Source organism: Spermophilus citellus (assembly GCF_964194105.1).
Source record: "Spermophilus citellus genome assembly, chromosome: 9".
In the NCBI taxonomy this organism is placed as follows: Eukaryota; Metazoa; Chordata; class Mammalia; order Rodentia; family Sciuridae; genus Spermophilus; species Spermophilus citellus.
The window spans coordinates 9009817-9024658 of record NC_138191.1 but is presented as its reverse complement, the minus strand read 5'-3'; the positions used below and the strand labels follow the sequence as shown (position 1 = coordinate 9024658).

At 53.9% G+C, this 14842-nt stretch overlaps 1 protein-coding gene across 5 annotated transcripts in view; it reads right to left on the bottom strand.

Moving 5' to 3' along the window:
* KIRREL1 (kirre like nephrin family adhesion molecule 1) overlaps positions 1-11514 on the bottom strand; it is a 98312-nt gene extending 86798 nt beyond the window's left edge. For 2 of the 5 annotated variants that reach the window (XM_081305857.1, XM_081305858.1), the window contains exon 1: positions 11165-11495. In XM_081305857.1, coding sequence (XP_081161983.1) covers positions 11165-11216 — 52 coding nt within the window. In that variant the 5' untranslated portion in view covers positions 11217-11495. Of the gene's footprint in view, positions 1-11164 lie in introns of all 5 variants that reach the window. The other 3 variants (XM_081305859.1, XM_081305855.1, XM_081305856.1) reach the window with 3 other exon arrangements.
* Positions 11515-14842: the final 3328 nt, after the last annotated feature.

Genomic DNA, 14842 nt, shown 5'->3' with positions numbered 1-14842 from the left:
TTCCGACCAACACATTGGCCGGTTGCTTTTCAACTCGGAAGCTGGCAGTGTGTGAGTACAGATTTGGCAGGGAGTGGGTGGGGTCATCGGGAGGAAATGGACAGGTCAGCGTTGCAGCTGAGGACAGGCACACACAGGCAAGCTCTGCACCCTCTCCTGTCCCACGACTCGCTTCCCTAAAACAAACACCTCGGGACTCCTGAATCGATGATCCATCAGGGGAGTGTTACACAACTAAGCTGGCTGAAAAGCAGGTTCTGTTAATGAATTCTATTTTCTCTTGATTCCCATTAGAATGGCTGCAGATCTATCTCCCTAGAGGAGGGCATGCTCTCACGCCTCAGGAGTGCGGTCCTAGGACAAGCATCTGGCACCAGCCTTTCAGAATCAAGAGTCTACCCAGATGTTTTGTTTTGCAGCTCTGGTGATTGAACCAAGGGTGCTCTACCCCTGAGCTACAACCCCAGCCCTTTTTATTTTTCATTTTTGAGGCAGGGTATTGCTAAGTTGCCCAGGCTGGCATTAAACTTGCAATCCTCCTGCCTCAGCCTCCCAAGTCGCTGGGATGACAGGTGTGCACCACTGGGCCTGGCTTTCCCAGATGTTTTGTAAGCATACTAAAACTTGAGAGGCCTTGGCTCTCACACAATGAGTTGAAGACTTCTGGAAAGACAGTGGTTAAAATGATGCTCCAACTTACCATGCACCGTCCTAAGAGTGCTCCCCCAGACCCCTTTGGTACCAGGGATTGAACCCACCGTGTTTAACCACTGAGCCACATCACCAGCCCATTTTTAAATTTATTTTCATTTATTTTTTAAATTTTAAGACAGGGCCTCTCTAAATGCTGAGGTTGGCTTTGAGCTTGCAATCCTCCTGCCTCAGCCTCCTGAGCTGTTGGGATGACAGACATGCACCACTGCTCTGAGGCGTTTTTATTAGGGCTTAAAATAGGTGGGTAGGTGCAATCATTTTACAGATGAGGAAACAGAGGCTCATTCAGTCTCCAAATCTAAGACACAGGCCTAATTATAAACCAGGGTACTTTCCATTATTCCCTGAGCCTCCCCAAAGATCCCTGAACCCCAGAGACCAGGGATTACCCACATTGCTGGTCACTTCCCTTGGCACCATTAGCACAGACTTATCTGTATTTGGCCTATTATTTGTTCATCTCTCATTCTATTGTTTCCTCTCCGGTCTGCCTTGCACTGTGAACCGTGGAAAAAAGCAAGCCCTGTGCAATATTCATAACTATGGTTTATTGAGTACCAGATACTGTTCCTTAATATATTTTCATTCAATCCTCATAACAACCCTGTGAGGTAGGAACAGTCATCGGCCTTTTATAGGCCTCAGCAAAACTGAGGCTCCAAATAACTGACAGGCAGAGGGGCTGACCCTCCCACAGACCTTCTAGTTAGGAGGTCCCAGGGCATTCTCAGGGTCACCCAGTTCCGGGGACGAGTTTGTGTCTTATGACATGCCCCTCGTCAGAAACCTAAGGCAATATGTGCCAACTAAATCCCTTCCAATTCAGGCTTTCCAGGCTCTCTTCTCAATTTTCTGCCTAAACGGAGAGCAGCTTCGGTCCAGATAATCCGGAAGCCATTTCAGCTTGGCTTCGCATTGCATCCATCCATTTATTCTTTCATTTATTTATTTTGCAAAGTCAGACTTTTTTTTTTTTCCTTTATAATTATATTTGGCTCCCACTGACATTAAAATGAGTCTGCATTCTCCCTTCACCCCCTGACTCACACCAGGCATCCCAGATGTGTGCCGGGGCGATAGGTCCTGCAGCTTAGAATCCAACATCATGGACAGAGTGGCAGGCCTGGGAGGGTCAGCTCGGGCAGCATGGCCCAGCTGAAGGGGGTGGGGGCAGAGATGGGCAACGAGGGCAGTGTAGGACCTCTGGCCCTCAGCCGGTCCCACAGGGAGTGCAGTCCAGCAGGAGGACGAGGGGGGAGGGCTGGCCAGGAGTAGGGAGGGGCTGAGACACAGAGCAGCAGGTGAATGGCTCAGGGTGTGGGATTAAAACCCAGCTGGGTCCAGGCAGTAGGTCTTTCTGGATGACTGGGACCTCCTGACCCAGAGCTCCACTTGCCAAACTCCCTACCCACTTGGAAGATGCCTTCTCCGGCTCCTCCTGTCTGCTCTGCTCTCTCCCACAGGTCCATCTCTGCCCCTTCCCTTTAAGAAGCTCCCAGTTCAGCGCATCGCATGGGGAGACGCGGTTAAAAGCGCCTCCCGGCTCCACAAAGCAGGGTAATGGAGCGAGCAGGGCCCCAGGCTGTTCCTGGGAGAATTCAGACAGGAGGGGGCCAAGTCACAATAATTAATACTAATACAAACTCTGCCGAGGAGGAGAAGCACGTTAATTTAGAAACCAAGCCCTATTGGGAGGGGGTGGGGGTGGGCAGGAGGGAGGGGGGCACCCGAGGCTGGGAGATTTGGGGGGGGAGGGTGCTCTAGATAAACTGCCTTTGTTCCTGGAAATCATAATCCTTGGGAGGGACGGCTCACTCCTTCGGATTCCTCGGCTCCTTCCATCCGGAGCAGGGGGTACAATCGGGGATTGTCCAGAGCCAGGATATCTGGAAGGGCCTGCATTCCAGAGGCCGGGCAGTCCCCGGCCCACATCTGTGCGCTCCCCTCCCCCAGACAGGGAGACTGGAGCATTTTTCACATACCTCTCTTACAACCTTTATCTTATAGGATTGTCAATATGTGTTTATACGTCCATCTCCCACACCAGGCTAAGAGTGCCTCAAGGACAGAGGCTAAATCTCACTTACCTTTTTATCCCCAGGTCTGGGGGGGGGGGGTGTACACACACACACACACACACACACACACCAGGCTAGCTCAGGAGCACCAGCTCTCAGCCCCCTGGCGGGCCCCTCTTCAAAGGTTTCCCGGTGAAAAGCAGAGCTCAATTCCTGGCAGGTTTTTGGAATCTCTAGGCTCAGCCCCCAAATGCACTCAGAGCTGAGGCCACTGACCAGTGCCAGCAGCCCAGGGTTGACCCCACAGGGACCAAACCCCAACTGGCCCTCACTTTAGTGGAACCAGATGTTTCCCTGGACTCTGGGCCCTGTAGATGTATGTGGCCCAGGCCTAGAGGGGACGGATGACAAAGGACCTTGACTCCCATTCAGGTATCTTAGAGGGGCAGGGCTCTCCTCTGGCTATCTCCCTTGAACTCTGTCTCCAGGCATCTTTATCTTATACCCAGAGTCACAGAGAGAAAGACTTCCTCATCCTCCCAAAGTGTCCCCAACTTGGGTCACAGATCAGAGACTTCCCAGGGAGGAACTGATATTTCTCTGACTTTCTGCTCACTTTTGTCCAGCCAAACTTTGACTATCTGTCTAGCTCTCTTTTTTTTTTTTTTTTTTTTTTTACTAAAGGGGCTGCACATTTCCACAGCTGCTGCAGCAGATAGAGTTCTAAGAGGAGCCAAGAGTAGTGATACATCTATAATCCCAGGGACTCTGCAGGGCTGAGGCAGGAGAATGGCAGGTTTGAAGCCTACCCGGGCAATTTAGCAGGACCCTGTCTCAAAACTTTAGAATAATAATGAAGGGCTGGGGACGGAGCTTGGTTAGAGCATCCCTGGGTCACATCCTCAGTCCAGGGTGGGAGCAAGGCAGAGTTTAAGAGGAAGGAGGTTTTCGTGAAGAATGAGATGCGGGTGATAAGATACTGGGTTTTTTGGTTTGTTGGTTTTGGTTTTGGTTTTTGGTTTTGGTACCAAGGATTGAACTCAGGGGCACTCAATCACTGAGCCACATCCCCAGCCCTATTTTGTATTTCATTTAGAGACAGGGTCTCACTGAACTGCTTAGTGCCTCGCCATTGCTGAGGCTGGCTTTGAACTTGCCAGCCTCCTGTCTCAGCCTCCTGAGCTGCACCATTTGTCTACCTGAATATCAGAAGTCCCTGGCTCTCTGCTTCTTACAGGCCAGCCTTTATCCTGGCCCTCTTGGGAACGGGGAATTGAACCCAGGATGGCTCTACCACTGAGCTACAACCCAGCCCTTCTTACTTTTTATTTTGAGACAGGATCTGATTAAGTGGCCCAGGCAATTTGGTTGGGATCCTCCTGCTTCGGCCTCCCAAAATGCTGGGATTATAGGCCTGGGCCACAGCACCTGGCTTGGCCTCTCAGGGTCTTCTGGGGTCTGCCTCCAGTCCACTGCTTGAGACCACCTCATTCATAGCTCTCCAGCCCACATCCTCAGCCAGCCCCCCTGCACCTACCCAGCAGTCAGACACAGCCACGCCCTGGCTGGGTGGAGAGTTCATCCTGCCTGCTCCTGTTCTCAGTCTGCCCCATCCACGTGGGGCCCCATCTTTAGGCTCACTCCCTCCAACTGGCCTTTCCTGGTCACCAGAGCTCACAGCACACTCCCCTGTCTCGAACTCTCCAGCTCTGCCCTTGCACACTACCCTGGCACCACCAACTGCCCCCTCTCTTCCTGCATTATAAGAATGTGTAATTAGCTTCTTGGAGGGGAAGGACCATGAACTGTCATTTCTCTAATTCCACAAAATTCTTACCAGGATGTTTTGCATTTGGTAACGTACATTTGTTGATAATCACAAGCCACATAAGGGCATTTCCATCAACGACAGACCCCCTATGCGACTGTGGCCGCAGAAAACTATGTCACCTAGTTGATGTCACAGCCATCTTGGTTTGTGCAAGTACACTTGGTGATGTTTGCCCGAGAAGGAAATCGCCTCATAGCGCGCATCCCCCGGAATGGTCTCCGTCATTAAGCAACACGTGACTACTTTTCTGCTCAATGAAGGAACAAAGTTTGTACCAGTCCCATTCAGAATGCCTCAGAAGGGGACCCAGCAGAGAGATAACAAATGGTTCTGTTCCGGAGAAGAATCTCGGGTTCCTAAACTAGCCCGGGGTGCGACACTCTCCTGGGACGGCCCTGCTGGACCCTGACAGCACCTCAGACACTCAGCTTCCTGTGCCCCTTCCCTGCCTCAACCCCCAGGTCCCACAGCCTTCTGGAACGGTCCCCCATCACCCTCCCGGGAGGGCCCCAGAGAAATGAGGCAGCAGCCCTGTCTCCCGGGAAACTGATGGAATGTGCTGGAAAGTGCTAGAGATTTCCATCCTTGGAATGCAGACCCTCCCTCCCAAGGAGGCTGGCCGACTGAAAGACCCGTCTACTTCCATACCCACCCAATTTTGTTAAAGGGGCTCAAGAAGAGCAGAGAGGGAAGAGGACTGCAGACCCTGGAGACCACGAAGTTAATAAAAGTTGCTGAAGAATTTAAACACGGAAGGAGGAGGCCCTGGGAGCTCCTTCCAGATGGACTGAACCTGTGAAAGGGAGGGAGAGTGTTCTGGATGGAGAGAGGCAGGAGGAACGATGTTCGGTGGAGGGCCATCTGGGAGTGAAGAAGCTTCCATCCTGGGTGCTCCAGTAACCCCATCAGGTCAGAGAATCAGGGGTGGGAAGGTGTAAAAGCGAAGGCCACAAGAGGCACAGGGACCCAAGTCAGAGAACCAGGGACTCGAGGGCTCTGACTTTCTTAGTGTGGTGTGCCTAGAGTGAGACTTCGTCCATAGGACTTCTTGGAGTCCTCTTTATCCAAATACACAATGGAAATAATAACATCTGCCTTTAACAGATCGTGGTCGTCGGTATTAAATTAGTTACTGGTATATGCAAAACACAAAGTCAGCCCCTCTACAAAAGCAAGTGGCCTTCTCCTTCCGGCTGAAGAGCTCCTTCTCCTTCCTGACTCTCACCGAGGAGGACGGACGGCCTCTCCCTGGCCTCACATTTCAGGAGGGAGGATACAGAGGCTTCTTTCTCCTCCTTCCCCAATGACCCACGGTCGCACCCCCAGCAATTTCCAGGTCAAAGCTCCTTCTGGGAGATGGCCAAGTCACTTGGCCGGTCACCCTGGGAAGAAACCAGACAGGAACTGGCAGGTCAGGAAGGAGCAGAGCTTTCCCACCTCTGGAAGCGCGGAGAGGAACTTCCCTCCTGATGGAAAGAGCTCCCAGAAGTCGGGGGCATGAAGGAAGTTGCCTCCCTCCACGTCTAAGTTCCCCTTTCCCCCAGGCTAACTTCCACCCTGGAACCAGGCGGCTCACTTTTTGGTTCTGCTCTGTTTTGTGCTTTGGTGATGGGGGTTGAAACCAGGGTGGCTTTACCACGGAGGTACACCCCTTGCTCATTTTATTTATTACTTGGAGATAGCGTCCCACTAAGTTTCCAAGGTCGGCCTCGAACTTGGGATCCTCCTGCCTCAGCCTTCGGCCACCTCCAGCTGAGAGCTGACCTCCGATGACAACTTTACACTCCCCTAAGCCAAGCTGGACGAATCGGGCAGGTGGGAACCAGGCATCCAAGACCCTGGCCTCCCTGTGTGCCAGGCCTGGGACCCATTTGGAAACGGACACTTGTGAGGGCCTTTTCCGAAGATTCTCCCCACCCAGTGCTTCACCCCAGGCCTCTGGAGGCCTCTGAGCGTCTCCAGAAGTCACCCTTGAGAGTACAGGGATATTCTGCGATTTGTAATACCCTGGCCTGTGAGGCTGCGTTTAGGATCAGAAAAAAACACGGGGTTGCAAACCTTATTTGCCAATAAAACCCTTTCTTTTTAAATATATATTTGTAGATATTGATGGACCTTCATCTGATTCATTTATTTATATGCGGTGCTGACAATCGAACCCGGTGCCTCACACATGCTAGGCCAGCGCTCTACCACTGAGCCCCAGCCCCAGCCCCCAAATCCTTTTATCAAAAAGTCATTTAGTAGCCCTGTCATAGTCATCAAAGAATCGTCTGATTTAGCTGAGTATGAGGGTGCATGCCTGAAATTCCAGTCTCTTGGGAGGCTGACAAGGGAAGATTACAAGTTCAAGGCCAGCCTCCAAAACTTAGCAAGACCTTGTCCCCAAATAAAAATAAAAACGATTGGGGATAAAGATCAGTGGTAAAGCACCCCTGGGTTCAATACCCGGTACCAAAAATAAGAAAATAAAAACGACTTGCTTTTTTCATCCATGAAATGGGGTTATTTACAGAGTATATCTCGGGAGGAATGTTGGATAGATTAGATTAGCTATTGCGTAATTAGTAATTAGCATGAGGGCTCAATAAATGATTCATATTATTTCCAGACTGAAATGCACCACCTTGGGCTAGTGACCCTCTTCATTGCACAAGAGACCTCTGGCTCCTTCTCACTCAGATGCCACCCCCCCTTCTACTGGGCCCTCTCCCCAAGTCCCTTCCTGAGACCTTTTCTGAGGTCTCCACATGGGGCTGGGGTGCTGAGTTTTCTCCGTTGGGCCTCCCACAACTGTTTCCATGAGATACAAAGCAGAGGTTGACTGAAGCCCAGGGCCAAGACTCAGGGGAGTTGGGGCTAGGGAACAAAAAGAGAATCGTAAAGAGGAGAGAAGGCCGTGCAGAGGGCCCCACTGCCTGTCCACTTGGCATCAAGACGCAAAGCCCCACATGAAGCATTCACTTCTGTGCCAGACACTGATCCAGGCACTTTCCATAGGTCAACATAATTCATGGCCACCACAGCCCTATGAGGCGTCATGACTATCCTCACTTTATAGATGCACCAAAAGAGGCACCGCACGTGACTTGGTTAAGCTTGCACGACTACCCAGGTGGGGGCTGGAGGCGAGCCTGTGATTCAATCACCGTTTAATCCTGCCTCCCTCCAACACTGCGGCAATGTCATCAAATCAATCCATTGATCAGATATTTAAGGGGCATTTACCGTGTGCACGACACTGGGCCAGAAGCCACGGGATAAGAGAGAAATGAAGAGTTGGTGGCTGCTCGAGGAGCTTCCTGGGAACATGACACTCTGCATGGGTGGGTTAACGGCAGGGGTCTTCAGTCACCCCTGCCCCACGGGAGAACCAAAGGTAGAGCCAGGAGGGCCGAGCACCCAGCTCTGGTAAGGAGAAGGTGGAAAGGACTGGGTGCCGCCTCCTCTCCTGATTAGCTGATCTGGATCCCGGGTGGTGGCACCAACACTTGGCCTCCCTTTGGGTCTGAGTATCACTTAGAAGACAGAAGGTGGAGTCCAATCAAGGTCAAGGAGGGGGTTCTGCCCGTCTCCCCCTGCCTCTTCCCCAAGCTCAGTGCCCTGCTTTGGGCAGAAGTGGGACATCTGGAGTGTGTGTCTATCCATGTGCAGAACGGAGGGGAGGGCCAGTTCCCAACTCCCCTCCCAGGCGGGCTGTCTCTGCCAGGACGTAGCTGAGCTCAGAGAGTTCAACACTGGGAATTTAGGAGGCCCTGGGGCCTGTTCCCTTTACCCTTTACTCCCCTCCTAAGCAATACCAGGAATGCCAAGGGGAGCTCTGGGGACCAGAGGGACAGACTTTTTTCACCCTCCCCCCACAGCCACCCTCCCGTGGTGGAGGCAGCTCCCGCCCCAGCGGCCTGTCATCCCACATTGCTCTGATTAGCTATAATCTTTCTTTTTCAATTTCTCCTCCCCGAGACTAGCGAGCGAGAAAATCTCCCAGAAAATGAATAAATATTTCAATTTTCGGCGCAATCAGTCTGAGGAGCCGGCGCATGATGGAAAACGGGGGGAAGGATAATGGTTTTCATTTAGATAAGATACAGAAAATTATTTAGTGAAAAATGAAGATTGATGAAGCCCATTGAAATTCTTTAAAATGCGATTTTTATTTCTGGGCCTGGGCTGAATCTCCCCTTCCTGGCTCCTCCTGTCTGCTCCCCTCAGTGCTGTGCCTTCTTGGGCCACCCCCCCACCCCTCAGCCCTACGACAGCACCCCTGCCTCCTCCCCCCTGCCTGAGTCCCCGGTCCAGAACTCCTTTCTAAGGATGGAGGCTAAGGAGAGGGGGGGGCCTGCCAAGCCCCCCCTCCTGTGCCACCTTCTTCCCAGACCCTTGCTGTCCCCCTCCCAGCCTCCGGCCTGAACACTCAAGAGTGATTCCCTCTCCCTCTGGACCATTCCCTCCCATTCCTTTCTTTGGTATCCTCCCCCTACCCCAAATACTTCTGCACACTTTCATGAGGTCTAGCTCTCTCTCTCTCTCTACACACACACACACACACACACACACACACACACACACACACACGCATGCACACACGCACAGTTGGAGGCCAGGAGGTGGGAGGAGCTCCTGAGTTCCCCAGCCCCTTCCCCCTTTCCAAAGGGAGAGAGGCACTGGGCACACACACATTTCTTCCTGACCATTCCGGTCCCCGACTCAGTCCGCACGTCGCTCCTGTTTGCTAACTGGAGCCTTTTGTTCCTTCCAGCCCGTTCGGATCCATGTTGCTGACACGGGAGGGCTTGGAGAGGAGAGGGACAGACAGCAGCTTGGCCCCAACACAGGCCAGCGCTGACCCGGCCGCCCCTCCCCCACCGCGCAGCCCTCCCCCTTCTCCCCCTCCCTCAAGGCTTGGCTGAACAAAGTCAGAACTTAAGTCATCTTAAGTCATCCTCCCAACTTTCTGCCAAGTGGCTGGCCCGGCCTGCCAACCCGGAGGCCAGGCCTCCCCCTTTCTCCCAGCACCACCTCCCACTCCCACACCACCAGATGTGTGTGCTTCCCCATACCTTAAGGGAATGGGGGGGGGGGGCTAGGTGCCCTGGGAGGACAGATGCCGCTAGACCAGCCCCCACCATCTCAGCTGGGCTTCGCCTTAGGAGCCGGGGAGGGGCCTGACAAGGAGAGGAGGGGTCCAGTGAAACACCCCACCCCCAACACACACCCACAAACCAGGAAGGGAGCAGAGCTGGGCTAGCCTGAGGCTCCTCAATGCAAACCTTCTTCCCTCTTCTCAGATCTGCCCCCTCCCCAAAAGAGACCACCTCCTCCATTTTGTGCACTCCGTAGGTGTCTGCCCGGGTGACTGTCTGTGCAAGTTTCTTTGTTTGCTCGGGGGTTGATGTGTGTGGAAGTGGGCACCGTGTCCTTGTAATGCCCGCCTGCATACATGAACTGTGTGTGAGTTTGGATGCTGGGGTAGACGGATGTGCAAGTGTGAGCCATTAGGAGGGGGAGGAATCTGTTTCCTCCCATGTGTCTGTGTCTTTGTGTGTCTGTCTCGTGGTGGGGGACGTTGGTGGCTATGTCTGTGTCTCAGTGGGTGAGTAGTCTGTCTCAACGTCTGTGACTGTTTAACAGTGTTTGTGTGTTGATCTCGGGGTGTCAGCCCCATTTGGGGTGGGGGGTGGAGCTCAGAAGGATTAAATCCCCCTTGGAGTCAGACCCGGGAGGCAAGAACCCTTTCCCACTGACCCCAGTAAGAACCCTCTCCCATGACCCCAGTTCTGGCTGGAGTCTGGACCCTCGGTGTGTACACACACACACACACACACACACACCAGCCCTGCTCAGGATACACTAACAACATCCTCATCTCTCTCCATTACCTCCCTCACTTCCCAGCCACTTCCAAATGAGCCCCCAGACATGAACAGTTTCCGGATCCCCAAGTGGGTGCCAAACCCCCTTCAGGGCCCCCTCCACATCCACCTGGCCTGAAGCAGTATTTGGAACTCCGCTCCCCGCCCAGAACCTCTCTCGCGCGGCAGCGGTTCCAAAACCCCACCAGAGGCCCCCAGCACTCTCCTTGGGGGCGGGGAGGGGGCAGCCTCAGGCAGCTTGGACCGCGGGTCAGCCTCCAGTCTCCCCACCCCAAGGGCGGGGGATCCCTTAGCATCGTCTTCGGGAAGCGGGGTCCCCAGCTTTTGCGCACCCCCCAAATCTGAAACCCCACCCGTCTGCAGCTTTTTCTTTAGCCAGGATACAGGGGTGCGGACCCCCGGCCTCAGAGGGGCAAGTGGGGCTGCCAGAGGCTCCAAGAAAGACTTTGGTCGCCCGGGTCCCCTTCTCACTCCGACCCCGGCCCTAGCGGGCCCAGTCCTCCGTTCTCCCGCGCAACCACAGGAAACAACTTGGGCAGATCAACGGAAAACTCCTTCCAGCCAGCGCAGTGACTCCGCGCCCCCTCCCCCAGGACTCGCGGTGCCTGGACCCGGCGCCCGGCCGCAGGCACCGGGCTCCCCCGCTCCCCAGCGGCGCGCGGCCGGGGTCCCGGAGTGGGGGCGAGCTTCGGGGGCGGGCCAGGGTCGGGGGGGGGGGTGGCGCTTACCTTGGGAGAAAGTGTCGGAGAGAGTGAGGATCCAGACGAGGAGGCTCAGCATGCTGCCCGCCCGCCGTGCGCCCGCCCGCGGCTGGGGCCCGAGTTGGCGAGCGAGCGAGCGAGCGAGAGGAGGAGCGGGCTGGGAGGAGGGAGCCCGGAGCCCGCCCCCCGCCCGCCCGCCTGCACACACGCACACACTCACGCGCACAAACTCACTTCCCTTCCTCCGCGCCTCTTTCTCTCTCCTCCCGGTCCTTCTTCTGGTCCCGCCCCCCGCCTCAATTCTCCCTGCTCCCCAGCTTGCGCTCGGGTCTCTTTCGATCTCCGCGCCGCTCGCCCTTCCTCTCCCCTTCCCTTCCTTCCCCGTCTCCCGGTCTCCCTCCCTCCCTCCGCCTGACGTCTACTCTCCCCCCGACGGCGCCTCCCTCCACCAGCCCTCCCCCTGTCCCCCAACGCGCGCGCACACACACTGGCTCCCCTCGCTGGACGGAGATGGCAGGAGAGCGCAGAGAGGGATCGAGGGCAGAGGCACCCGGGGTACAGAGCGTGGCCGGCGGCAGCTCCGGACCCCTGCCCTCCCGCGCCCCTCCCACTTACAGACCCAAACTGGGCTCCCGGGCGCCGGACCTGAGCTGTGGATGGGGTGGGGGGACTTGGACTGAGGACGACCCTCCAGCCCAGAAGAGGATGGTGTTGAGGGAGGGCGTGGGAGCGTGTGTGTTTGAGTGTGTGTGTGGCGGTGGGGGGTTAAAAAGCTTAAAGACCGCTTTAAAAAAAAAAAAAAATCCTACACCAGAATCGAACCCTTGATTCTCCAAATTAAGAATTCTCAACGGACCAGTAAAGGGGACAGTGGGGGGTGAACATTCCTCTCCCACCTACAGAGCCCCAGAGTCTTCTTGGACGGGCCTTGAACCCCCGCGCGGCGAGGGGTGGGGTGGTGGGGTTCTCTTAGCCACCGAGGAGAGGGGGCCGGACCAAGGGTTGGAGTCCTCAGCGGCTGCGAAGAGGCGCAGGGGACTCTTCCTTTGTTCATCTTGGGCATCTACCCATCCAGAGGGACAGCCAGCCCACTCGACGGCTTCGAAGGGCCCAGGCCTCCGGATATCGTCTCCTCCCGCCTCTCGGGGAAGGCTGGCCAGAAGACAGAGCCGCAGAGGGAAGATCTCCAAGCACGCAGGAGATGGAGATCCTTCGGGGTCGAGAGATGGAGGAACTGGGAGGGAGGGGATTTCTGGTGAGAGTCATGAGGACATTCAGGAGAGGTCTCCTCCAAAGGGCTCAGTGTGGCAACCAGCCCATCTGCCAGCCCTTAACCAAATACTGCTCACAGGGTGCTGGGGGTGCCTGGCGGTCTCAGGGATGAATCGAGGGGAAATAACAGGAGCCCCAGGAATTGCACAACTTTACAATCGTGCTGGCCTAGAGAGTTCGGCACCTCTTTTCTTGCAGATTCTAGGTCTCCTGGGTCCCTAACGCTCCCCGCCAAGATTTGTGGATCCGGCCCCGGAGCTAGGGCGCGTGGCTCCCTGGTGCCCTCTGCTGGTGCAACACAGCTACACATGCTCTTTCCTCCAAGAATCCTGACACCCGTCTGAGCGGTCCACACTCGTCCACACACAACTAGAGGACACGAGCAGAAAAATGCACAAGCTCATATTCAGCAGCACAGTATGCACAGACCCAGAGAATCCTCCATATGTTCAAAAGCACATACGCAGAGGCCAACACGATTTAAAAATTTAAAAATAGAACTGTTCTGAGCCCAGAAATACAAGCATATAATCCCAGACACAGATACACACCAATACAGACATGTAAGGGTTTTTCATTTATTCATCCATTAATCATGCATTCAACAGACATTTCTTCAGTGCCTGCTATGTTCTAGTCACAATCCCAGGCTTTGGGGATACAACAACGAAAAAACGTAGATAAAAATCCCTCCCTTTTAGTGTTCTATTCTGGAGGGGAGAGAGAGGCTTTAGAAAAATATATAATACACCAAGTTATGATGAACGCTAAGGAATATAAATAAATCAGGATAGAAAATAGAGAGAGAAAGCAGGAAGGGATGAATTGCTATTCTTCTAAGCAGTCAAAGAAAGCTACAGCAACATTTAAGCACATCTGAAGATGCTGAGGTATTCAGATACTCGGGCATTCTAGGGAAGAATGTAGCAGGTAGGTGGTAACAGCGAATGCAAAGGTCCTGAGGTAGGTATGTTCTGGAAGGATCAATGAGACAGACTTTTCCCATTTTCACTCTGAATGAAGGTGCCCAGAGAGGAGGGATTGGGTGTTGATGATATAGGGACATGTTAAGAAGGAAAGGTCTCTTGCTGAGGGAGGAGAACATCCTTAGCTTAATGCTTATTGCCTGCCACCCAACTTCTGATATTCGGGCTTGATACTTATTCTAAGCACGAGGCAGCACTGGGCTGCCAAAACTTTTGGCTTCCCTCAGTATACAAACAAACAAACAAAAAGCAGTATTGAGACTTTGCCCTGATAAGATGGATTGTTTGGGGGGTTTTGTCCAACCATCAGTATTTTTTTTGGGGGGGTGGGTACCAGGGATTGAACTCAGGGGCACTCGACCACTGAGCCACATCCCCAGCCCTATTTCGTATTTTATTTAGAGACAGGGCCTCACAGAGTTGCTTAGCGCCTGCCTCATAGTTGCTGAGGCTGCCTTTGAATTCGTGATCCTCCTACTTCAGCCTCCCGAGCTGTATTGGGATTACAGGCCTGTGCCTGGCTAAGCACCAGTATTTTTAAACGTACCCCAAGGTCAGGGGCTGTGGCCTGCCTGTAATGCCCGCAACTTGGGAGGCTGAGATAGGAGGATTGCAAGTTGGAAGCCAGCCTCAGCAATTCAGACCTTGTTTCAGAAAAGGCCAGAGAGGTCACTCAGGTAAAGCACCCCTGGGCTCAATTCCCAGGACCAAAATAAAATAAAATAAACATAGCCACAAGTCATTCAAATGGGCAACCGGAATTGGGAGCCACGGATGGGAGCAGTCTCCTGCCCTTGGCAAGCCTGTCCACGGTCACGGTCCCCCGCCCTCCTCTGCTCTCCACTAGCATTTCTTCGGCTGATTGCCATCCTGTATGATTCCCCTTCCTTCTAGAGCAACCCAGTGAACTCCCCAGCTCTGCTCCCTCCCCACTCTTCAGTGCTAGTACTCACAGTTATCTTATGGGATTAACTGAGTCTCCTGCAGTCTAATCACTAAACTCTCACCAACGGGAGCACCCAGGGCGGAGTCCTCAGTGTCAGGCCGGTTCTCTGAAGACAAAGCCTGTGTCTCTCCATCAGATTAGACATAGCTCCACAGGACAGGGGCTGCTCCTCTGTTAAACCTGGGACTCCTGGGAGGCAGTGATTGTCCATGTCCCCTGTCTGGAGCTCCCCCAGGGTAGAAGAAGCTGGTTACCTCCTCCTCATCAGTAAGCTAGCAGGATGATTGGGAGCAAGAAACAGGACACTGAAGCCAGACAAGGATTTGAATCCCGGTTCCGCCCCCTTGCCCAGCGACTTCAGTTTATATACTTACTCTCTCTGATTATTGGTCCCTTCATCCCAAGACGTGGATAATAATAGTCCTTACTTTATGGGGAACTGTGATTGGGTGTTCCCCAAGGTCCACGTGGTTAGAGGCTGGGTCCCAGGGTGGCAGTCTT